The 24,954-nt window shown below is 43.5% G+C and overlaps 1 protein-coding gene across 9 annotated transcripts in view; it reads right to left on the reverse strand.

Annotated features, from left to right (window-relative positions):
• SERGEF (secretion regulating guanine nucleotide exchange factor) overlaps positions 1-24,954 on the reverse strand; it is a 227,434-nt gene that overhangs the window by 178,565 nt on the left and 23,915 nt on the right. For 8 of the 9 annotated variants that reach the window (XR_006736471.1, XR_006736470.1, XR_006736469.1 and 5 more), the window contains 2 exons: positions 23,496-23,558; positions 19,026-19,184 (listed from right to left, as the gene is read on the reverse strand). Coding sequence is in view for 6 of the 9 variants with exons in the window: in XM_045557628.1 (XP_045413584.1) it covers positions 19,026-19,184; positions 23,496-23,558 (222 nt within the window). In the remaining 3 variants the exon portion in view is untranslated. The remainder of the gene's footprint in view (positions 1-19,025; positions 19,185-23,495; positions 23,559-24,954) is intronic. The other variant, XM_045557630.1, reaches the window with a different exon arrangement.

Below are 24,954 nucleotides of genomic sequence, written 5' to 3' on the forward strand. Positions count from 1 at the left end.
TGGGCTTCTCCTCTGCGGCACAGCACCTTTCTCAAACTTAAAAGTCCCACCAACTCATGTGGAGGTAATGAAACTCACTCTAAATACCTCTCAGGACTATGATGAAAAGTCAGAGGATAAACATAAAAGCACTTTGTGGATGCTAAATGCAGGTGTTAGTGACATTATGACTATCGCTCTCTAAAGCCAGTTTGTAGGGAACCATCGTGAGAGGCGGGGCCCTGCACCCCTGCTCTGAGGTGGCTGCTCGGGTTTCCTGTTCCTCCAGGGATCTGGCAGCACATCAGGCTGCTGCTAGTCACACCTAGAAGCCAGCTGACACCCTGAGAAAAATCCTTCATCCAGGCCGGCACCTCTACAGATGTTTCCCAACTCATTTCACATTCAAACTCCAAAGCCTCTTTGCACACTTTTAGATTCTTATTAATAACATTTTAAAATGTAGATTGCTGCCTAATCTTAGCTGCGTAATTAAAAAAATAATCTTGCTCCTCTCCCTCCCCGCAAGAAAGGAAACTATACCCCAGGGCTTCTGCAGCTAAGAATCACACCCTGCAGAAAAGCTAGTAGGAGGCTCAAGTTGGGGGGTGGGAAACGTGGGGGAGGGTAGGTGAAGCCAAGAAGCAAATCTAATCCCCTGATTTTAGAGAAAATGAAAATGAGGCTGAAGGAAGGGAAAGATCTGCCCAAGGACACAATACACTTTGGCATAGCCAGAACTGGGATCCCAGTTTCCTGCTTCCCAGTATACTCTGTCCACTGCCCACCAGGGAAAGGAAAGGAAGACAACAGACTGTATGTAAGTCCTTGGAGGGCAAGAATCACCTCTGTCTCCTTACGCAGTGAGCAGAGCAATGTTCACCTGGAGAAAGAGCTATAGGTTTTGGATTCTCAGGAGGATTATGGGAACAACATTCAAGTTCTTTACATTCAATTCAGCCTCACAAAGTGTCAGAACAAGAAGGGACCTCAGAGGACTTCTTACTCAATCATCTTCTAGCTGGGAAAAGTGAGGCCCAGAAAGGAAAGTAACTTATTTACATAAGGTCAAATAATGAGTTAGAAGCTAAGCTAAGACTAGAACCCAGGCCACCCAGACTTTTAGTACGGCCTGTCCACAACTTATTGGAAAGGTACAGCCATACCTCTTCATGCTCTTTATTGTGCTCTGCAGATAACCGCATCCTTTACAAACTGCAGGTTTGTGGAAACACTGTCGAGCAAATCTATCAGCACCCTTTTTCCAACAGCATATGCTCACTTCGTGTCTCTGTGTCACATGTTAGTAATTCTCATAACATTTTAAACTTTTTCATTATTATTATATCTGGCATGGTGATCTGTGATCAGTGAATCAGTGATCTTTTTCTTTTCTTTTCTTTTTTTTTTTTTGAGACAAGAGTCTTACTCTGTTGCCCTGGTGGGAGTACAATGGTGTCATCATAGCTCACTGCAACCTCAAGTTCCTGGGCTCAAGTGATCCTCCTTCCTCAGCCTCCTGAGTAGCTTGGGACTACAGGGCATGCCTTCATGCCCAGCTAATTTTTCTATTTTTTTGTAGAGATGGTGTCTCACTCTTGCTCAGGCCAGTCTTGAACTCCCAAGCTCCAGTGATGCTCCCACTTTGGCCTCCCAGAATGCTAGGATTACAGGTGTGAGCCACTGCACCTGGCCTGATCAGTGATGTTTGATGTTACTATTGTAATTGTTTTGGGGTACCACGAACCACACCCATATAGACAGCAATCTTAACTGGTAAATGTGTGTGTTCCAACTGCTCCACCAGTCAGCCATCCTTCCACCTCTCTCCCTCTTTTCAGGCCTCCCTATTTCCTGAGATACAATATTGAAATGAGGCCAATTAACAACCCTACAATGGCTTCTAAGGGTTCAAGTGAAAGGAAGAGTCACACATCTCTCATTTTAAATCAAAAGCTAGAGATGGGCCGGGCGAGGTGGCTCACGCCTGTAATCCTAGCCCTCTGGGAGGCCGAGGCGGGTGGATCGCTCGAGGTCAGGAGTTCGAGACCAGCCTGAGCGAGACCCCGTCTCTACTAAAAATAGCAAGAAATTCTCTGGCCAACTAAAAATATATATAGAAAAAACTTAGCCGGGCATGGTGGCGCGTGCCTGTAGTCCCAGCTACTTGGGAGGCTGAGGCAGTAGGATCGCTTAAGCCCAGAAGTTTGAGGTTGCTGTGAGCTAGGCTGACGCCACGGCACTCACTCTAGCCCGGGCAACAAAGTGACACTCTGTCTCAAAAAAAAAAAAAAAGCTAGAGATGATTAAGCTTATGAGGAAGACAGAAAGAAAACCGAGATAAGCCAAAGCTAGACCTCTTGTGCCTAACAGCCAAGCTATGAATGCAAAAAAGTTCTTGAAAGAAATTAAAAGTGCTACTCCAGTGACCACACAAACAAGGAAAGAAAACAGCCTTATTACTGACAGGGAGAAAGTTTTAGTGGTCTGGATAAAAGATCAAACCAGCCACAATGTTCCCTTAAGCCAAAGCCTAATTCAGAGCAAAACTCCACCTCTCTTAAATTCCATAAAAGCTAAGAGAGGTGAGGAAGTTACATAAGAAAAGTCTGAAGCTAGGAGAAGTTGGTCCATGAGGTTTAAGAAAATAAGCTATCTCCATAACATAAAAGTACAAGGTGAAGCAGTAAGTGCTGATGGAGAACTTGCAACAAGTTATCCAGAAGATCTAGCTAAGATCACTGAAGGTGCCTACGCTAAACAACAGATGTTTAAGGTAGACCAAACAGCCTTCCATTGAAATAAGATACCACCTAAGAATTTCATAGCAAGAGAGAAGTCAATGCCTGGCTAAAGCTTCAAAAGACAGGTTGATTCTCTTGTGAGGGGCTAAAGAAACTGGTGACTTGAAGTTGAAGCCAGGGCTCATTCACCATTCTGAAAATTTTAGGGCCCTAAGAATTATGCTGAATGTACTCTGCCTGTGCCTTAAAAATGGAACAACAAAGCCTAGGTGGCAACACATCTGTTTGCTGAATATTTTAAGCCCACTGTTGAGACCTACTGCTCAGAAAAAAATATTCCTTTTGAAAGATTACTGCTTATCAACAATGCACCTGGCCATCTAAGAACTCTGACAGAGATGTGCAAGATTAATGTTGTTTTCAACCTGCTAATGTAACATCCATTCCGCAGCCATGGATCAAGGAGTCATTCTGATGTCTAAGTCTTATTATTTAAGAAATACATTTCATAAGGCTGTAGCTGCCAAAGATAGTAATCCCTCTGATGGATCTGGGAAAAGTAAATTGAAACCCTTCTGGAAAGGATTCACCATTCTAGATGCCATTAAGGATACTTGTGAGGTCAAAATACCAACATTAACAGGAGTCTGGAAAAGAGTTGATTCCAACCCTCAAGGATGACTTTAAGGAATTTAAGACTTCAGTAGAGGAAGTCACAGCAGATGTGGTGGAAATAGCAACAGAACTAGAATTAGAAGTGGAGCCTGAAGATGTGACTGAATTGCTGCAATCTCATGATCAGACTTGAGGGGATGAGGAGTTAGTTCTTATGCATGAGCACAGAAAGTGTTTTCTTGAGATAGAAACTACTCCTGGTGAAGATGCTGTGAACATTGTTGAAAAGGCAACAAAGGATGTGGAATGTTATATAAACTTAATTGATAAAGCAGTGGCAGGATCTAAGAGAACTGACTCTGATTTTGAAAGAAGTTCTACTGTGGGTAAAATGCTATCAAACAGCATCTTATGCTACAGAGAAATCTCTCATGAAAGGAACAGTCAGTTGATGCAGCAAATTTTATTGTGTCTTATTTTAAGAAATTGCCACAGCCACCCCAACCTTCAGTAACTACCACCCTGATCAGTCAGCAGCCATCAACATCAAGGCAAGACCCTCATATGTTGATAGCAAAAGGCTACAACTCACTGAAAGCTCAGATGATTTTTGGCATTTTTTAGCAATAAAGTATTTTTAAAATAAAGTATGTGCACTGTTTTTAGGTATAATGCTGTTGTATACTTAATAAACTACAGTATAAGGTAAACACAACTTTAATATGCACTGGGAAACCAAAAAACTCATGTGACTCGCTTTTTTGCGTTATTCACTTTATTGCTGTGGTCTGGAACCAAAGCTGCAAATTCTCCAAAGTATGCCTGTACCAGTCAATTTCTCCAAGCTTTCGTGGCTACCTGCCTCACCTAATTACCAAAGGTTTCCTGAATTCCTTGGCAGGAGCAGACAGGTGAAATCCACACGATCCCTCACTGCCTCCACCCCAGGGATAGCTTTGGGGGAGGCCCAGGGTCTGGGTAACGGAAGGACACACATCTCCATCTCCATCTCCTCCAGAGCCTCCTCTCTCTCTACCCGGAACTGCCACCCCTAGCCCTGGACCTCACTTTCAGTTTTTGCTCATCGCAAAAGATCATCAGCAGTTTCCATTTCTGTGAAGTTACCAAAAAAAAAAGAAAAGAAAGAAAAAAGGCCAAGCATTGCACCCAGCTGTTGGTGAGGCCGCATTTTCCACTGATGACGATGACTCATAGTGCCCAAGCTGAAGGCTGGAGCTGGGAATGCGACTTCGGAGAGTTAGCACAGCCCAGGGAAAGCCGCAGTTCCCAGGCACGCCTAAACCTGCAGAGAAGAGCTGCTTGCTCGAGTTCCCTTGGTTAAAATCCCAGCACCTGGCCATGGGAACACAGCTCCCCCTGCAGACCACCCCAAGGCCCCACAGGAGCAGGACAAGGGCACACCATACACTGGAGCCAGTGAATTCTGCAAAGCCCCACCACGTATCAAGGAGGTTATATTAGGAAGCCAGGGTTCCACCTCTGAAACCCCAAGAAACCCCACAACCCCCCAGAAATACGATTTGCATCCTTGGCTTCCAAAAAAGAGAAACTGGCTTTCGGTAAATGGGAGGCCCAGATTAAGATCTTCAAATAGGGGAGACAAAAGTTGCCCCTTATCTTTGGCTAGGCAAATAATTCACCTAGAGGCAGCAGCAAGGAGGGGAGGGAACCTATCCTGGGATGCCAGTTTGTGGTCAACCAATGAGAACATCTTGGGACTTGACTTTGGATAGTGTCTCTCCAATTTACTCTAACCCACCCCCTGAGAAACTGTCCCAGGTTCCTCAAGAGAGCTGAGCATAAAAGACCTACTGGGGTCCTAACAGGGCTGTACTCACGGATAGAGAAGGACTCTCCCACCCCGACATTTGAGGACCCTGCAAGAGTGAGACTGAACAGGACGGTCAGGAAGATTCAGAGGAGGGAATGCTCACTGCACCGTCAGTGGTTCGGGGATTTACCACTTGCATCAAGCGCTGGCAGTAGCCAGCATCGCCAAGGAGGCCACTGAGGAGAACACATTATGTTCAAGGACCCACCAGGAAAGGGAAGATAATCAGGAGACTTAGAGTCCCCGTAATTTCAAAATAGGGGGTTGGGAGAGGTTTGGGATGGAAGTCCACTGTCGAGGCTGGCGGGTGGTATGACAAGCACTGCAGCTACATTCACATGGCTCATCTGGAGGTCCATGGCCTCATGGTGTGGAAAAGGAAGGGTCACCAGGGCAGGTCCCTGCCACATCTGCTAATCTCCCTCCTGCTCTGTTCCCTGCTCCCATCTGTCCCTTAGGCCCCAAAATAAACACCCTCTACAAGTGGCCCACCTGACAAGAACCTCCAAGTCACCAATGTGCTCTTTCGTACAAACCTGACACAGTTTAAGACCACCTCCCATGGTGTTCACATTTGGTCCCACCAGAGACAGTGACCACCAAAGCTGCAGCACTTTTCTTGGAGAGGCTGACTTTTCCAGGGCCAGGGCCTGGGAGAGGCATCTGCTACTCAGGATTTTTCATTTCATAGGCTCAGCTCCAACCAAATCAGCAAAGCACTGTTACTATGGACCATCTGCCAGGACCCGGAAACAGCCCTGTTACATAAAGGGGCTGGTATAATGAAATTTATTAAACTGGATTCTTCCTCCATAAAAGAGACAAAAAGCACTTTAAGTCTCTCTTAAAGGAGGTGAAGTAGGGCAGCGAAGGGGCCCTGGACAAGAGGCCCACTTGGTTCTAATCCTGGCTCTGCTGTTAGCTGTGCAACCATGGGGACAAATCACCTTCTCTCCCTGGGCTTCTGTTTTCTCAAATCTCAAATAAGGATGACATAGTCCCTCCTAGCATTAAAATCCCACGATTTATTACTGTTTTCACCAAAATGGCAAAAAAAGTTAAGCTTACCTTGATGTTAATTTTGTACTACAGGGTTAATTTTCTGAAAAAGAACAGTCCCTACCTATGTGTGGGCTGAAAGGAGCCAAGTGGTGAGTGGAGCCCCTGCCTCTGGGGCTGGCTGGGGAGACCGTGCACAGAGGAGAAACTGAAGGCGAGGACCTTCTATCAGCCCAGGCAGGAGAGGCCCAAGCAAAACCCAAGTGGGAGTGTGGCTGGGGAGCAGCACCGTTAACAACCGCTGCTTCCGCACACAGTACTTTCCAGGTTAGAAAGTGCCTTCACATCCATGATCTTATCTGACCCTTACAGCACCCCCAAAGTGGACAAGGTGATGCTGACCCATATCTCCCACTGAGCAAAGTGAGGCTCAGGAACTAGGTAGAGTGAGCCCACATCTCTGAATCTCTTTTTAGTTTCCTCAAGTGTAAAATGGGAGCGAGTCTTTCTTGGCAAAATTTCTGTATGATTAAATAGATGATGTCTGTAAAGCCCTGGCAAAGTGCCTGGCACACAGTGTGCCCCTGATAAACATTGAGTAACCCCTTCCTCGCACACCTCCATCTCCTCGGGGAGGTGTGGGGAGAAGCCCCAAAGCTGCTCATTTTTAGGTCCTGAAGAAATGCTTCAAGATAAAAGGTGACATGACAGCTTCCTAAGCGGGCTTCCATGTGGCCTGCGACAGTTTCCCAGAAGAAAGACCAAGGAGCTGATGACTCCAGTCCCCACCCAGTTCATGGATTCTCACAGTCCCCCAGCCCCTGGGCGAAGGGGATCCTCTGCGAATCCAGAGTGCTTCGATCTCAGCCACAGAGAAGGGACCCGAAGCAGGAAGCAAGCAGGAGGCCTCGGCAGAGGGGTCTGCAGGAGCCACCCGAGCCAGGGGCTTTCCTGTCACTGCGCATGTTTCTCACACACCATGCCATGCACAACCTTCAGCGGCTCCTTGCCCTGCTCACAGAGGAAGGCCTAGGAAGGACCACTCTCGTTACACCCAGATGTTTCCAGTCCCTTCTCATCTTACCTGGCCCATGTCAAGCAAACTACACCAGGGTGCACTTCCCACGTCTACGGTTTTGCTCACAGTATTTCTTCTGCCTGGAATGCCCTCCCCTCCCTTCTGCCCATGTAACAAATTATTTGTTGAACGAATGAGTGAAGGAATGAAGGAAGGAATTGCGAATGCGTGTATAATATAATACACCCCTGTGAGACAGACAAATTAGGGATTATGGTTCTTACTTTCCAGATGAGGAAATTTAGGCCCAGAGAAGTTAAATGACTTGCCCAAGATCACATAGCCAATGGATGGCCAAATCAGAACTGGAACATAGCCCTTCAGGGCTCTTTTGGCACATCAGCCTCCCACCTAAAGTAAAAAGTCACTCTCAGATTGGGAAAGAGCTGATTCCTCCAAGATTCCTCAAAATGGGCCACTTTCATCTTGGCACACACTGAGAGCATTTTAAAGCACTGGCTGTCACTTTGATTACTGAGTGCTCCCATGGGACAGGCAAGGTCCCCTGAGAAGGGCAAGCACAGTGCCATCTGTCAAGAACCTAAAAATGATGGCAAAATTACAGGCCAGTAACTTAATGCTCATTTTTAGTGAGCTCCTGGAACAAATCAATCTGCACCAGGAAAGAGGAGGATTCCTTGAATGGAAACTGAGCCCTCTGCCAAGGACCTCCAAGCCCTTCCCAAATCATCTGATGAGCTTGCAGCATGGCTAGTGCCCCCAGACACTGTGGACAGATGGGACAGCCAAGGACCCAAGGCAAGGCCTCACAGATGCAGGGGCAAAGCTGATCTTAAAACCCTGGGGCACCAGGCATCGCTGTCGGCCTCAAGGAGCTGGGGCTCTCTGCCCTGGGCTTCTCTGAGACGGTGGGAAGAGGGCAAGGCCATAGGGTGCACCTCCTGAGCACAGCCACTGGGAATGGCGTAGCTTCCATATCCAAAGCCTCCAGCCATTCCATGCCACCAGCACTCACTGAGCCTCTCTCCTGTCTACATCAGGAGACATCCAGGGGTGAATAAAACAGACCAAGTATCCAACCTTGTGGGGCTCACATTTGGTTAGAAGAGAGCGACAAAAATATAAGTAAACAAATAATGATACTATGATTTCAGGCAGTGAAAACTGCTATAATGAAAAATAATGCAGGGGAGGGAGTAGAGTGTGAGAGGCAACATTTGGACAAGAACCAATGGAAGTGAGGCAGTAACTACGTGGGAATCAGAAAGAGGAGCACTGCTGGCAGAAGAAACTGCTAGAATACAGGCACAGAGAGGAAAGGTGTTTAATCATTTCTCAGAGGGCTTGATAGTACCAGCCACCACTCCCTACCCTGCTCCATCAACACCTGCCCCTTCCTGCCTCAAAGGCCTCCTCTCTCCAGCAGCCCCCCAGAACTCCTCCACAAGCTTCCTCCAGGGAAGAGAGACAAAATACTTGCTCCTCCATGCCCTAAAGCCTAGGAGGTGACTACGGAATGAATGTTTGTGTCCCTAGTCAATTTATATGCTGAAATCCTAACCCCCAGTGTGAGGGAGATGGGGCCTTTGGGAGGTGATTAGGTCATGAGGGTGGCACCCTCATACATGGGATTAGTGCCCTTATAAAAGAGACCCCAGAAAGCTCCCTCACCCCTTCTGCCATGTAAGGACACAGTGAGAAGATGGTCATCTATGGACCAGGAAGTGGACCATCACTAGACACCAAATCTGCCAGCACTCTGATTAGGACTTCCCAGCCTCCAGAATTGTGAGAAATCAGTTTCTGGTTGTTTATAACACCCAATCTGTAGTGCTTTATTAGAGCAGTCTGAACTAAGATAGTCACTTGCTGTATTTCCAGTGAGGTCACTTTGAGGGGAGGTGGCATGATGAAATGAGTATGAGCTTTGACATCAAACAGAGCAGGGTTCAAGTGTCTGCTTTGCTTCTTAACTAGCTGTGTTACTTTAGACAAGCCACTCAGCCTCTCTGAGCCTCAACCCTCACTTGGAACGCAAGGGAAATTACCCCTACCGTAGGGGGACAGAAGGAGTACATAAGTGGCAGCACCTCACAGAGCAACTAGCACATAATAAGCACTTGGCAAACACTGGTTTCCTGCCCTACCCTGACTTCCTTGGGGACTTAAAAAAATAATTTTTTTTGGTTGTTCAATCAATTGTGCTAACTCATGTGTGCAGCATGCCTCTAGCAAGGCCCGAGGCCTACCTGTCTGTTGGGTGTGGGGCTTAAGGGATGACCCCCAATCCCACCCATGGCACAGCCTTGGGCCAGAGAACTAGAGAGGAGAACTGGGCAGGGCAGAGGGAGCAGAAAACACAATGGACACTGCCCTTGCTTTGGGTGGGAGCGTGGAAATCTTTAGGAACAGACCCTCAGAGAAAGCAGGAAGAAGGCAGACATTTACTGCTGTCCCTGTCCCTTCCGACATCCAGCTCATGGTCCCTTCCTTCCTGGCTCTCCCATGGGGCAGCCAGTCAGAGGCCAAACCATCTCATTTCCTCTCAAGAGCAAGGACTATCAGGTAGCAACTCAAGGTGAGGCCTTAGGCAGGCCCCCTTCCCTTTCTGGGCCTGAATTCTCCCGTCCATACAAAAAGGCGAGGGCCTGGGTGACCTCCAGGGGTCCTTTCAGCTCTGACCTTGCTAATCCTGACTCTGGCTGCTGCCTACCAGCTGCATCCCCAAGGCCGTCTGCCTGCCCACTGCTGCCACCTGGTGGCCTCCAGGCCCAGCTGCACTTGGCTTTGGCCAGGACCAGGTGCCCCTGGTGGAACGCACCCACTTAAAAAGGGTGAATCTTGCTTCTGCTTCAGGTGGACACACACTGCACTTCTCGAGACCACAGATCAGTGGGTATTCATTGCCAAACACAAAAACCAAATATGACACCAGAACTTCATCTCTTTGGTAGAGATGACACAACTGCAGCTGAGACCCTGACCTCCCTTCCCAAAGAGAGGAAGTAACCTGCACAAGGTCACACAGCTGCCTGGCTCCCAGGCCACTGCACAGTTTCACTTTTCCACAATGCTTAGGGATGATGGGCATCCGCAAACCAAAAATAAAGTCAGCCTAGGGCCAAGGAACAAAGCCATTAGAAGGTGGGGGAAAAACTGTCAAGATTCCTCAAAAAATGCTAAGGTATGGCACATGAGCAAGCTACGTGTTGCTTGCAGAAAGTCACCCAAAATACAAACTTGGGTGCCCAGGTGTCCACCTAGCTGTGGAGGTCGTCATTCATAAGAACACCTGCAGGGTCTTCCATTAACCAGCCTCCAAGCCACTGCCACAGCCCGGACCCCAGGCCAGGCAGACCACCAAACCATGGGGAAGACACACTGAGGTAGCCTCATGTGCCTCCCCTGCCAGATGTGAACTCCTCAGGGCAGGGTTATATTTTTTCTTATCTCCAGGTCTCTCAAGATCTGGCCAGAGGAGCTCAACAAAGGTGTATACAGGTAGATCCCTTAGGTTCTGGCTCCATCATGGGAATCTCTCTGCTCTCTGGGGACTCAACTGATTGCACCTTTGGCTACATCTGCAGCCTTCTTCCAAACTCTATAGCACAAACCTGAAAAAGTAGGTCACTTGCCTGTTCAGGCTTCTATCATCTCACATCTGAAACATAATGAGGTTTTGTTGGATGATCTTCAAAGTCCTTTTAATTCTAAAATGTTGGAATTTGAAACGCCCCGGGCAAATCAAAGCTACTCTTCACCTGCAGACAGAGACGATCTAACAATGGGAAAGGGGAAAGTAAACAATGCTTCCCTCTAGTGGCTCAGTGCTGTCACTACACCCTCCCGGCTAAGCGCCCCTATCACTAAACCCCTGCTCAATTTCACCCTAAACTCTGAACAATAAAAATCAGCCTGCAGCCAGTGGAGCCCAAGTGCAGAGAAGCCGGACAGAAAACAAGGAGGTCAGGCTCAAGGAACCAATGAGGCCTCTTAGCTGGTTCCACAACAGTGGAGAAATTCCCCACTTTTTGGAACAAGCATATTTTGGAGCTCAAAGGACCTTTTGTGACCTCCAACTCCCCTCTTCAGATGAGGAAATTGAGGCTCAGGGATGTGCAGAAGGGACTTGCCCAAAGTCACAAAGCTGACTCATGATTGAGCCAAAAATAGATGCCCACTTTCCTGCCTCCTGCTACAGGATCTTGCCTCTTTCCCATGCAACCTCCCAACTGAGGCCCGTGGAAGTGACAAGTCAAGGACATACTTGTATACACAGGAACGGATGGCCAAAGGGGCCAGTCTCCTGCACTGAGGGGTAAGCAATTTTATTCATTAACTTTAAAACAGCATTTATGAGGGATATAATCAGATTTCAAATTACATATTCAGCATAAAAAATAAAAAAGGAAATAAAATTCACTCATAATGCCACCAGAGACAATATTCTAGCATATTTCTTTCTAGTCTTTGCTACATAAACATCTTTTTTTTTAACAAATTAGGAGTTATAGTGTAGTAACACAGTATAATCTATTCTTTTCATTTATTATGCCATGAGCATATTCCTGTCATTAACTATCCTTTTAAAACATTCTATTTAATGACTACATAATATTCCAACATATAGCTCTGCCATAATTTATTTAACCTATCCCCCTTCAACTTCATTTGTTTCCATGCATCTGTTTTTGTCATAATATATTAGGCTGCAGTGAATGGCATGATACTTAATCTTTGAACACATCCATAACTATTTCCTTAGGCCAGTTTTATTTTTTTATTATATAAGATAGACTTTTAGAGCTGGAATGGCCCCTAAAGATCATTATATCCACAATCTCCTGTTGGCCAGATGGGAGAAAGGGGGCCAGAGAGTTCACTATCATGCCAGAGGACAAAGAGAAAGCAAAAGAACCAACTCTCAAACTCTCCACTTATCAAAATGTGACCTTCCCAAAGTCCAACCACAACTTCACGCCCTTTCCTGACCATCCTCACCCATGCTGACCTCTTCTTCCCCTGAAATCCTAGAGCCCACAGTGGCTAGGCCACTCCTTTGGCCCTTAGCCATATTCTTTTTATTCTTCTACTAAATATTTAATTTGTTTATCCAACCACAAGCTTCCTAAAGGTAGTTCTGGATTTTATATTTCCCTGTATTCTGTAGCACAGTGCTATACACATCTAGGTAAGCATTCCACAAATACCTGCTGAAGGGCCAAGATAATCAAGACTTTCCTTCCTCATTGCTTGGGAAAATACAGTAACACTGGCAAAAGTTGGGGAGAGATGCTTCCTTGAAGAGTAAAAGAAGTTTAGTTAGAGCATTCTGAGATATATTCGACTTGAAATTAGAATAGCAGGCTTGGGAACAAAAGGCTGGGTTCAAGTTTTAACTCTTGCCCATCTACGTGAGCCAAGGCAATGCAGTTAACCAATTAGTGACTCATCTGTGAAATAAGGATAACACCACTCATCTTGCCAACGTCATATGAGAAAATGGATGTGAAAGTACTTTATAGTGATCAAGGTGGTTCATAAGAGAGAGGATTGCTGTTGTATTATCATAATGGAAATGCAGCCACTTCTGTGAGTCCCAGAATGGCCTCCTGACCCTTGCTCCTGGGGCACCACCTCCCAGCTTCTACTCCACACACATGTCCTTAAGGGAACCTATGGCTGCACTCTCCAGGTAAGCACTGGTGTTTTCTTGAAGAACTTCTTACACAGAAGGAGCCAGCACTTCAGTTCAGGTCCCTGGGTTTGACTAGTTAAGTCATCCACACTTCCTCAAAATTTCTGGAGAGACTGTAACAACACAGAGACAGCATTGGACCAAGAGCCATGACTTGAGTTCTGGTCCTAGCTCCTTCACTAGCTCCCTGTGCCTCCTCTCTTTAGTCCTCAGTTTCCCCATCTCTAAAGTGAAGAAGTCAGGCCAGATGATCTCTAAGTCCCTACCCATTACTACATTCTAAGGGATTCTAAGATAAAACTAATGACTTTAATAATAAGCAGAAACTATCTACTTCAAAATAGTCCTTTGGTCTCAGTTTGACTTTCACTCATTGGGTTTCCAAAGTTCTAAAGCACACGCATTACGAATTCCAAAGCACCTGCTTTAAATAGAGAGCACGAGGTCAGAATCTCCCTGAGCTTGGTTGAGGTTTCATGATCTATGGTCCCAAAGAAGATGGAGTAATGTACACTGTTACCCTATTCTGAAAAGGATCTTGGCCCCAAAACAGAAAAATCAGCATTAGGCATATTTATAAACTCAGTTTAGTGTGAATCAATGGCTGGGCTTAGATTTCTCTAATGCTTAGACATCAAATGCAATAAAATATTTCTTGTTCTGTGACACTTGAAGAAAGGACAGTGGAAAAGAGGTGGTCCCTTCCACATGTACCATGCAATTCCCCTCTTTAGGGAAACAAAAGAATAAAAAATATCTCAATCAGAAGAATACAACCAAGAATCAAGAGGACAGTGATAGAAGGGGAAAAATATTTACTAGAAAGTAGAATTGGATTTCTAGGTTAAATGTTGCCCTAAAGTCACTTTCTCTCCTCTTGGTTTCAGTTTTCTCATTTGCAAAGTGAGGAAGTTGCTTATTCCATCTCTGATTCTCTAAAACTTCCAAGACTCTAGAGTTTTCATAGGTGACACTAAAGAAAATAAAGAACATCAAAGAACTCTGTGTATTTGGTCTCACTTTTTCAATCCATATCCCTTACGAGACCAGAAGGCTACTTTGGGATACTGCATGGTTCAGGGAAAACTTCCAGCATCCCAAAAGCAACTGTATTCTAGACATTCTGACCAACCCCACATTAAAGTCTGGATTTTGCATAAATCGTCCCCCTTGAAATTCTAATAAGTGACTGGCAACCAGCACTTAGCATTTGTAAGCATTGATCTTTCTTCACTCTTCAAGAGAGTCCTGAATCAACCTGTTACCTGTGCAGAAACATTCCTATCCAGCCCCACAGAGACCTCTGCTGGAAAGAGGAGAAATGGAGCATCTGACCTCCAGAGAGCTCAGGACTTTTCAAAAGGGCAGAGGAGTCTAATACGTATTGAAAAGACACATGAGCCCAGTTCTATGCTGGATGCTTTAATAAATCATCTCATTTAATCCTCATACCAGATCAGCAATTATCTCCTCATTTTCCTGATGAGGAAATAAGCTCAAAGAAATTGGGTTTATCCATTTGTCCAACATGTATTGAGTGAGCAAAACCAAATATGCCCCTGCCCTCATGTAGCTTACAGTCTAGTGGGAAGGGGGAATTAATCAAAGAATCCTATAAAAGGAATAGCACAAAGGAGAGGTTTATGGTGCTGTGACACAGATAAAAGGGAAAAGTGACTAGTCTGCAATGTTAAGAGAAGGTCTCCATGAGGAGGAGATGACTAAGTTGAGGTATAGGGGGTAAAAGGATTTAACTAGGTCAAAATGAAGAAGGGATGCAGTGACAAATGTGCCAAATAGAGGGAACATCAGGTGCAAAGGTACTGTGGTGGAAATACATGAGGCGTTCAAGGAACCAAGCAAAGGTCAGAGCACAGATCAGATATAGGGATCAAAAGCCAGCATGGTGAGAACCGGGGCAGAGGGCAGACCACAAAGGACCTGTGGGGCCACTAGGGATTACATCTTTATCATAAGAGCAACGGGAAGCCATTTGAATGTGACACAAGGGGGTTTGAAAAGACCTTCCAACTGAGGTATGGAGAACAGATTGGAGGGGAGAGGGAGTGAATGTGGGAAGACCAGGACACCAGTAGAGGCCATTGCAGGATTCAGGTAAGAGGTGACAGGCACCTGAACCCTGGTGGTGACCATGGAGACGGAGCGAGGTGGAGCTGCCCGCACGGCACCATCAGTAGGCTGACAGAGCCAAGAATCGCATCTTGGTGTGTCTGACTTCAAAGCCCATGTTTCTCTCTACTTTGCCATTTATTTATTCACTCAGTAATGAGTTGCTGATCATCTGCTATGTGCCAGGCCTCCACCAGTGCTGGGGATATAGCCATGAACAAAACAGACACTCCTCTCATGTAGCCCACACTCTAGACTTTAAACAAATAAGAATACTAACAGATGTATACAACTACAAATGGGGTTGAGTACAATGTAGGATCAATTGTAACACGTAAAATTACCTATAAGACCACAAAGATCTTCTGAACTGTTGATAATATGAAAGAGCCACCTGCCTACTGCAGGAGAGTGAAAGACTTCAGGAAACTTTGCCTGTCAGAGTTTGACACTGAGCACCGCATCCCTGGCCAGCTCGTGAGCCCTCGGGGCAGAAGCTAGTACGTCTCAAGCTCAGCACTGACCCTGTTGAAACAGAAGTCTTTCTGAAAGCAACTACTAACTCCTTAGTTTACTTACATATCCCAACCTCAGGCAACAACACTTATGTATGCATTTCACAATAGTTGGGATCTTTCACACAGATTCATTCATTTGAACCTCAGGGCAACCTTATGTAGAATGCAGGTAGGTTTCAATAACCTACTTGAAAGATGAGGAAACTGAGGCCTAGACAGGTGAAGTTAATCAACATAACCAAACTAGGAAGGCACCCAGACCTGCCATCCAATCCTCACTACAAGAACCTCTGGCCAGGAAATCATGAATCTCAAGATGAGACAGCTTCAAGTCACTGAGCCTACAGGAAGTCACCCAGGAGTCCCATGAAGTTCCTAAGAACAATGATCAGGGATATTAAGCAGCTTGGGAAAGGTTTCTAGAATGCAATGCCACCAGCCTGAGACACAGGTACCTTTGCCAACTCTCCCAGATTAGAACAAGTTCTCTTGGACTCTTTCCAAGTGCCTCTGACTAACAGAGGAAAGTATTTTTCCATCAAAAACACTGCAGAAAGACACCAGACTCCTGAGAGGGGAGGGCAGAGAAACAACCCAAATCCCACAAAGACAATCTATAAAGTTATTCTGATACCACGTGAACTGCCCTAGCAAAGCACCTACCACTGGGGATGTCAATCTTGGGCAGTGTTTCTCAGTCTTGACACTACTAACGTTAGGGGCTGGATAATTCTTTGTTTGGTAGGGCTGCCCTTGCACTGCACGATATTTAGCAGAATCTCTGGCCTCTGCTCACTAGATGCCAGTAGCATCTGCACATGAACTCTTTTTTTAATCAATATCACACAGCTGAGGCCTCCCAGAATAAGACTCAGAGCAGCCTCTGTGCTGATGTGGCCTGCAAGTACATCCCAGGAACAGTTCACCAGTGGAGCCTGTGAAAACAACCGCAGTCAAATAACTCCTTGTTCCACTAATGAGCTGCTTCTGACCCTGTGAGGAAATCTTGTTCCCATTAATATGAGCAGCTGAGTCTCATTAAACAGAAGCCCTGGGTGTTTCTTCTCAATGACACCAGGCCAAGGCAAAGGCTTCCATTGCTGCTAGAAGGAATACAAAATCGGTGAATCAAATAACAGGGGACTCCCATTTACCCAAAATTCGGTACAATAATCAGGACACTCAAACATCCCAGCTTTTAACCACTCTGGACTTGGGAGAAAGGGGAATGTGACAATGTACATAAACAAGCGATCTGAATTAACAAGTTAATTAAATAGCTGAGATGTTACCAAAAATCATGCTCTCAAGTGGAGGTGGAGACCTGAAGTTTAGCTCCAGAGCAGCTGGGGTGACTCAGACAGTGTCAGGGACGTGGGTTCCAACCTCCCACCCCGAGATGGGCTGCTGGCCCAGACGTGGGAATCAGCATCAGTTACAATGCTTCAAAGCTAAAGTCAAAGAAGCAACATCTCTATGTCTTTCACTCATCAACTGCCTAACTAGTTAAAGGGTTTTCTCACAGACTGAACCAAACTCCCTACCATTTGATAGTGTCTTTTACTGTACTGCAAGTCTTTGAAGACTGACTAACCACAAAACGCCTACCTGTTAACACCCAATTACTCAGACTACACCGAGTTTCCATTCTACTTTTGCACTCTCGACTTTGCTCTATTGTTGAACATCTCATACCGGACTGTACTAAAATTGGATTACAGGTCTGTCTCCCCTAGTGGACAGTGATCAAGATTTCCATCTAGTACAAGGCACGGTACATAAACAGACCCTCACCATTTGTAAGATGGTTGGATGGACAGATGAATGAATGGAAAGATGGGTGGATGGATGGTAAAGTTCTCCACCTCTGTATTTGTGGACTTAAGCCTACAGCACATTCTAGTGGGAAGGCATGACCCATGTCTTTTCTCCTGTTTCTCCAAGGCTTAGCACATTGCTCAACAGGTGTCCAGCGAACATTAACTGATTTGACTCCTGAATCCAAAGAGACAAACTGAAGTCTTCAGTTCATGACTCAGTGAGTCCCAGGAAAGAGGTCAGAAATCCTAGCTATCTACCCTGCCTCACATGCAGTTGAGTATGTTTAGTCTCTTTTAACTAGAAACAGTTTGACGTAGGAAAGTAGCACATCCTCTGATAGGCAGTGGAGATACGGAGGTGAGCAAGGCTAATATGGTGGCTTTCCTCACAGTCTATTGTCTGAAGGAAAAGACAGATATCAACAATTACACAAATAAACACCTACAGTGATCGGTGAGTTTAAGAAAACTTTCTCTAGATGGGCCCAATCTTCAAGCAGTCTGAACCTCTTTAAGGAAAGTCGTGATTTTCCTCCAAATGAATGACACATTTTCCTTAGAGCACCCTCTGAAGTAGTAATAGGGAAAGTTTATTATATACCTTTGTTATACAAGCCTCTATTCTAAAATGTTCATAAAAATTTTTAAAAGACCAATTTAAAAGCATCATAGATATGAATGCTCATAAGTCCATGTTTGTATGTGTAAATGTATAGTATGTGTGACTTACCAGGGATAACTGAAGCTGACCTGAAAACCTGCAAAAGCCAGAAACTTCTGAAATAACAGTCACCAGGCATTTGGGAGTCTGGAAATATGAGTATAGCTAGAAATCAGACAACAGTAGGAAAGGGGACTCCTGAGCACCCCTGAAGTTCAGAAGGCCTTGGCATGATAACAGATCTTAAGAACTTCTATTGTCTGGAGAACTCTGTGGAAATCAGCAGGAGCTCTACGAAGGCAGGAATGAAGAGAGGCCAGGAAAAACAAAATCTGACAACAAAGCCAGGAATATGAAGGCCAGGGAAGGAGAACTGTCCTAAGGAAAAGATGGGAAACAGAAGAAGACTCAAGAAAAGGTGAAGATGCCAAAAGCTGTATGGCATGATACGGTAGCATCTGAGGGAACATATGAGATGTCTGAATCATGTACATAGTTTACTACAAACAATAAAAGTTTAAATCAGAATACCATGTCAACTAGGACTCAAAATAATGCTCCTTCCTCAACCTTGAGATATTTAAATTAATATTTTCTGATGCTTTTAATTTAGCCTTGGGTACAAAGAGAGTCATCTCTTCAGCTACGACAAGGCAAAGATTCCCCAACATCCTGGACAAATTTCTGGGTGATACATCTTGCAATGGATTTCTTCTCAAAACCTCATAGACTCTTTCTTAGGACAAGAAAGAGTTAACCTGACCCAGGTTTGCCTTTGTGGGTGCAAACCTGTGATCCAGAGAGGAAAAGCCACATATCTGGCTGATGGCAGACTAGACCCCAGGTCTTCCCTTTTCTGGTCCTTAAAGCTTTTCATCAATAAAATCATTAACCCCAAGCATTCATGGCTGTTTAGACAGCTGTCCCCCAACTGCTCATACCAACCATAAATTCTCTGCTACTCTCTCACCTGTCTGAGCAACCAGGTGTGTCCACCCACTCCAGATGGCAGTGACGTTTTCATTCTGAAAACAATGTGCTTCTATTTTCTGGGGCATAGGAAGGAAGGCAGCCTGGGTAACCAGTTGTCCATGCTTGTTGTTTCCCCAGACATACACCTCTCCTGCATCTTAAACAAACAGAAGGGAAACAAAAGAAGTAAAGGAGCATTAGTCCACATGATGGAAGATAACACAAGTCTGAAAAAGAAGTAGTTAAAAGTTTTATACTTATGCTACAATGTTGAGTGAAACCAAGCCAGCTACAAAATTCATGTATAGCATAATAACACACTATTAGATTTTTTTAAAAACCCTATACATAAGAAACAAGGCCAAATGTTCTTAGTAGCTTAAGGAATAAGAATGTGTGGGGTTTTTTCTTCATTTATTCATTCAACAAATATCTACGATGTGTGTGACATGCTTCTCTCTTTTCTACATTTTTAAAATATGTGTTTACCTTTAGTTAGAAAAAAATGTTTTAACTTTAAAATAACAGGCTAAAGGATATATTACCTTATTTTATATTATATTATAATATTTTATATTATTAGTTTAAAAGATAAACTTCTTAAACATAAGATTACTTCACTGCATACTCTGTCCAGCAGAAAATATAGTGCTACAAAATCACATTTGTGCAGCACTTCAGCTTGCTTCAACCTCACAATAATCCTGTGATATAAGCAGGAATGTGACTGCCACTGTGATTTAATAGAAAGAGAGCGAATTCAGAGTCAAGTGACTCTGGCTTCTATTCCTGGATGTGCTAACTAGCTATTGACCTTGGGCAAATCACTTCCTCTCCAAGACTTAGTTTCACCAGCTAAAAATTAGAAGGCAAGGCAGTTGGTCTACAAGGGCAGACAATATGACTGATGACATTGGTAACAAGAGTGACCGGTGGGCGACTGTGGCAAGCCAGAGAGCACTCACACTCAGAATGTTTTTTAAATGAAAGCCAAACAAAATGAGGCCATGGACTATAATTTAGCCTATGGCTTGTCAGTTTGTGACTCCTCGGAGGAGCTCTAAGAGCTTTTCTAACCCTGACATTTTAAGGATCTACAACTGTACTGTCTAATATAATAGTCACATGGCTAGTGAACACTTGAAATGTGGCTAGTCCAAACTGATATATAAGTGAAAAATACATACTGGATTGCAAAGACAGTGCAAAAAAAAAAAGAGTATAGCTCATTAATAATTTTCATATTGATTAAATGTTGAAATAATATTTTAGATATACTGGGTTAAGTAAAATAGATTAAAATTAATTTCACCTGTGTCTTTCTATGTTTTGAAATGTGACTCATGTATATTTCTATCAGACAGCACTGTTCTAGAAGATAAATTAATCAAGGCTGGAAGATGTTAAATGACTTTTCAAGATTACATGACTAACAGGGAGTCAAGTGGGAACCGAAGCCAGGTCTTCTACTCCCACTGCATTTCATCACTTCCCAACAGAGCTTTATAGTGTTGCTTGCCCTAGGACAGTCTAGTACATTCCCCAAAACTGATCAAAAGTCAAAGAGTATCATTAAAGGCATTAGACCAGGAGGTTCAGGAGTCTCCAGTTTAAGTCCCATCTCCTACTCCACACTGTTTGCCCCTGGGGACTTCATTTCACATTCCAGGTCTTTGTTTGCTCAACTCTAAAATGGGGGAGTGTAAATGAGTGAAGGCTTTTTGTCTCCCAGGTGACACTGCAGCACTGACACTCTGTAGTTCTGTGAAGTAAATGTGATGTATTTCATACCCAAAGAGAGGACAACCTCCCTGGACTTCATCAGGGTGTGCAAAGTATAAGAATCCCTAACAAGAGGGCAAGGAAGCCCCCTTAGCAAAGTATCAATCTATTACATGGACTGGTGAGCTCCAAAGTTGCCACTGATGATGAAGCCTGTGTCTGTAATAAGCCTTTGTTTATCTTAGTACATCTAAACCATCTTTTTGAAAGACAAACTGTCTTCTACATGAGGATCATTACACTGTTGCATCAGCAGGTAAAATTAAATTCTGCTGCAATGCCAAATAGTTACATAATCTACAATGACTCCAGAGAAAAGGTCTAAAGAACACTGAGCAAAATCCAATGTGTAACACCTTGAACTAGACGAGGAAAGAGGGCCATTAATCTAGACAATTTTAAACTCATCTTCAAAATATCAAAAACCAATTTACTTGGTGAATATACTAAAAATCACTAAATTGTACTGGTTAAAATGGTGAATTTCAAAGATAAGTTATGTCTCAATAAAAATTCAACATCTACGTATTAAAAAAACACTATAATAAAAGTATCCCATGTATGAAATAATAAATTTACTAATGATAAGATTTTTTAAGAAATCAAGGTTAGCAAGCAATTAGACAACCTCTAAGTTTACATAATATCAGCCACTTCAAATTAATTACAACAAAGGAGAAACACCTTTTAGTCTACTCTTATTCTCAGAAAAGAATGCCTTCCCCTTCCATCATTGAATGTGGGACATGAACAAAGTCACTTCTCACCCTGGGGTCTCCTCTCCTTCCTCTGTAAAAGGAAAAGTGGGACCAGATGCCCAGTGGAACCCCATACAGTTGGCATTTTCAACTGAACATTTTTTCTTTTTTTGAAACACAATCTCACTCTGTCACCCGGGCTAGAGGAGTGCATTGGCATCATCATAGTTCACCGCAACCCAAACTCCTGGGCTCAAGCAATCCTCCTGCTTCAGCTTCCCAAGTAGTTGGGACCATAGGCACACTACCACAGCTGGCTAATTTTTCTATTTTTTGTAGAGTTGAGGTCTTGCTCTTGCTTAGGCTGGTCTCAACTCCTGGCCTCAAGAGATCCTCCAGACTTGGCCTCCCAGAGTGCAAAGATTACACACATGAGCCACCATGCCCAGCCCCAACATTTTAACAAACATATAAACCTACCTAACGTGAGACACAGGTTAAAAGCAGATGCTTCTTTTATCAGTTGTTTGTTTTAAATTCACTAAATAATAAATTATCTGTAGCTCAGAATTTGTAAAGTATTTAAACTCTCACATTATGGCTCCTGTGCTCCAGAAATAACAATAGCTTCTTAGTTGGACATCATTGCAAATTTGATGTCAAAGAATGCATTCCACCATTAATTTACATATTTTAGGTACACATCTAAACTTCCACATAGAACACTAAGTATGAAAGTTGTCCTCTTTGCTTAAAAAAGGTAATGCATTCAACTCTGTGAGAGGTCTTAACAAACAAAATAAATCTCTCAGAGGTAAAGTCTCCAGTCTATCAGCAAAGGTCCAGGCAATCTGGGTCAAAGGGAAGGGATAACTGTCACTTTCAGGAAAATACTGAAGACTATCCTAAGGACAAGTCACAGTTCATAATGTATTGGTTGGGTACATCTAATGGATGGATGGATAGCCAAACAGAGAGATACAGTGTGAGAGAAAAAGACAGGTAAGATAGAAAAATGGGCCAGGCCTATAATCCTAGCACCCTGGGAGGCCGAGGTGGGAGAGTCACTAGAGCTCAGGAGTTCAATTTCAGCCTGAGCAAGAGCGAGACCCTGTCTCTACCAAAAATAGAAAAAAAGTAGCTGAGTGTGGTGGCATGCACCTGTAGTCCCAGCTATTATACTTGTAGGCTGAGGCAGGAAGATCACTTGAGCCCAGGAGTTTGAGGCTATAGTGAGCTATGATGATGCCACTGCACTCTACCCAGGGTGACAGAGAGAGACCCTGTCTCAAAAAAAAAAAAAAAAAATGGATAATTCAAAGAGATGAAATAGATAAATTAGAGAAATATATAACAATATAAATTAGAGAAATATATATATAGAAATAGAAATATATATATAATTAGAATGATACCAAGGTGAAAGATAAATAAAATAGAGAGACATATAGGTAAATAGATAAATATAGAAGAGAACAAACAGGGAAATAGACAATGGATTAGAAAGATATAGATAAAATAGGTTACTTTGAGATTACACAGTTAGAGATTATAGACAAGTAGAGAGTTTAGACAGTTGCATTAGACACCCAAATAGATTAGATGGATAAGATAGCAGTATGTTACATATAAATTTACTGTTGATTACATGATTTGACAATCGCAATTACCCTCAGAGGAAGACATTCTTATCCTCATTGTATAGTTGAGAAAACAAACTCAGAGGAAAAGGAAGTGAGCCTACATTTGCTGTGAGTGCTTTACATGTATAATCATATTTAGTTCTCATACTACCCACAAAGTATCTTACAGACAAGGAGAAGGTTTCAGAAAGGTACAATAATTTTCCTAAGGTCATACCAGTGGTGGCATCAGAATTCTCACTCCAAAGACTATGACCTTCCTTCTCTATTTCACTGTCACCACCCTGGGCAGTCACATACAGAATTCCAAATGGCATGTTAAACTGGGAAAGAGCTGGGACCTACCTGTTAATGCAGCTGAGTGGTCTGAGCCAGCAAGAACACATACTGCTTTAGAATTCTCTAGACCTACAAAAAAATTTTTTTTTCTTTTGAGTTATATTTATAACAGAACACACTGGGCAAAGACGGGACTGTCATCTAACACCACCTGAGCATGGGAGAAACTCTCAACCAATGCAGGCAGGTCTGAGGCAGCAACATTGGCCAAGAAGGTGGCTGACATCGTAGGGAGACTGGCAACACTCCAGGGGATTGAAAAACAAGTAAATATATTGAGGATAAAGGAGCCAGATGCCTCACTATCAGAGAGGAAAGGAAAGTTACAGATATGGAAAGGAGATAGGCTAGAATCAACCATGTAATACTGGATAGTAACTGAAGGTATTACTATAAATTCATGGCTTCTGGTAGAAATAGATAAATATAGGTGTGTATATGTAAAAACGTGTGTGTGTGTGTGTGTGTGTGTGTGTGTATTTCCTAGCTCTATCCAATGAATGGGTCTAAAAGCAATGACATCGCATACATTCAGGTGCCATCATGTGTAGGCACTTAAATACAAACTCAGGCCTCCTAATAACACATAGGCACAACTAGATTTTGAACTGGCCTACTATCTCCAAATCCAGCACTTTTCCTTCCTTAATTATACTGCTAAAAGAAATGTGGTATATATATATATATATATATATATTCCATGGATTACTATTCAGCCATAAAAAAGAATGAAATTCATTTGCAGCAACATGGATGGAAGTAGAAGACATTATGTTAAGCTAAATAAGCCAGGAACAGAAAGTTAAATGCTGCATGTTCTCACTCTTTTGTGGAAGCTATAAAAAGTTGGTTACATAGACGTAAAAAGTAGACCATAGGATACTGATTCTGGGAAGGTTGGGGAAAGGGAGAGAAAGAGAGAGAAAGGGAGAGATTTATTGAAGGATACAAAATTACAGCTAGGTAGGAGGAGTAAGTTCTAGTGTTCTATACCATTTTAGGATAACTATAGTTAACAGTAATACATTATATAGTTTCAAACAGCTAGAAGGAGGATACTGAATGTTCCAACACGAAGAAATGATAAACACTTGAGATGATGGATACAGTTATTATCCTGATCTGATCATCATACATTTTATGCATTGAAACATCACTATGTACCCCATGAATATGTGCAATTATTTGTCAATTTAAAAAAATAATTTTTTTAAAGTTGGGGTAACTTGTAACATGTAGTCTGACATGCAGATAAATGCAAACTTACTCTATATCTCTTTTTTATTCTTTTTTTTCTGATACTGCTGTTTAACTAGTAACTGTCTTAATAAAATAGGCCTCAAGTATCTCTGGAATGATAATAACACAAAGCAGATGCTTCTAGCCACATTCATCAGAGAGCAAGGACTGGGGCCCCCAGTGGCCAGAGAAGGAGGGGCAGCCAGGGTTCCAGCTCCAGAACTTT

The sequence above is a fragment of the Lemur catta genome, chromosome 7 (assembly GCF_020740605.2).
Source record: "Lemur catta isolate mLemCat1 chromosome 7, mLemCat1.pri, whole genome shotgun sequence".
In the NCBI taxonomy this organism is placed as follows: domain Eukaryota; kingdom Metazoa; phylum Chordata; class Mammalia; order Primates; family Lemuridae; genus Lemur; species Lemur catta.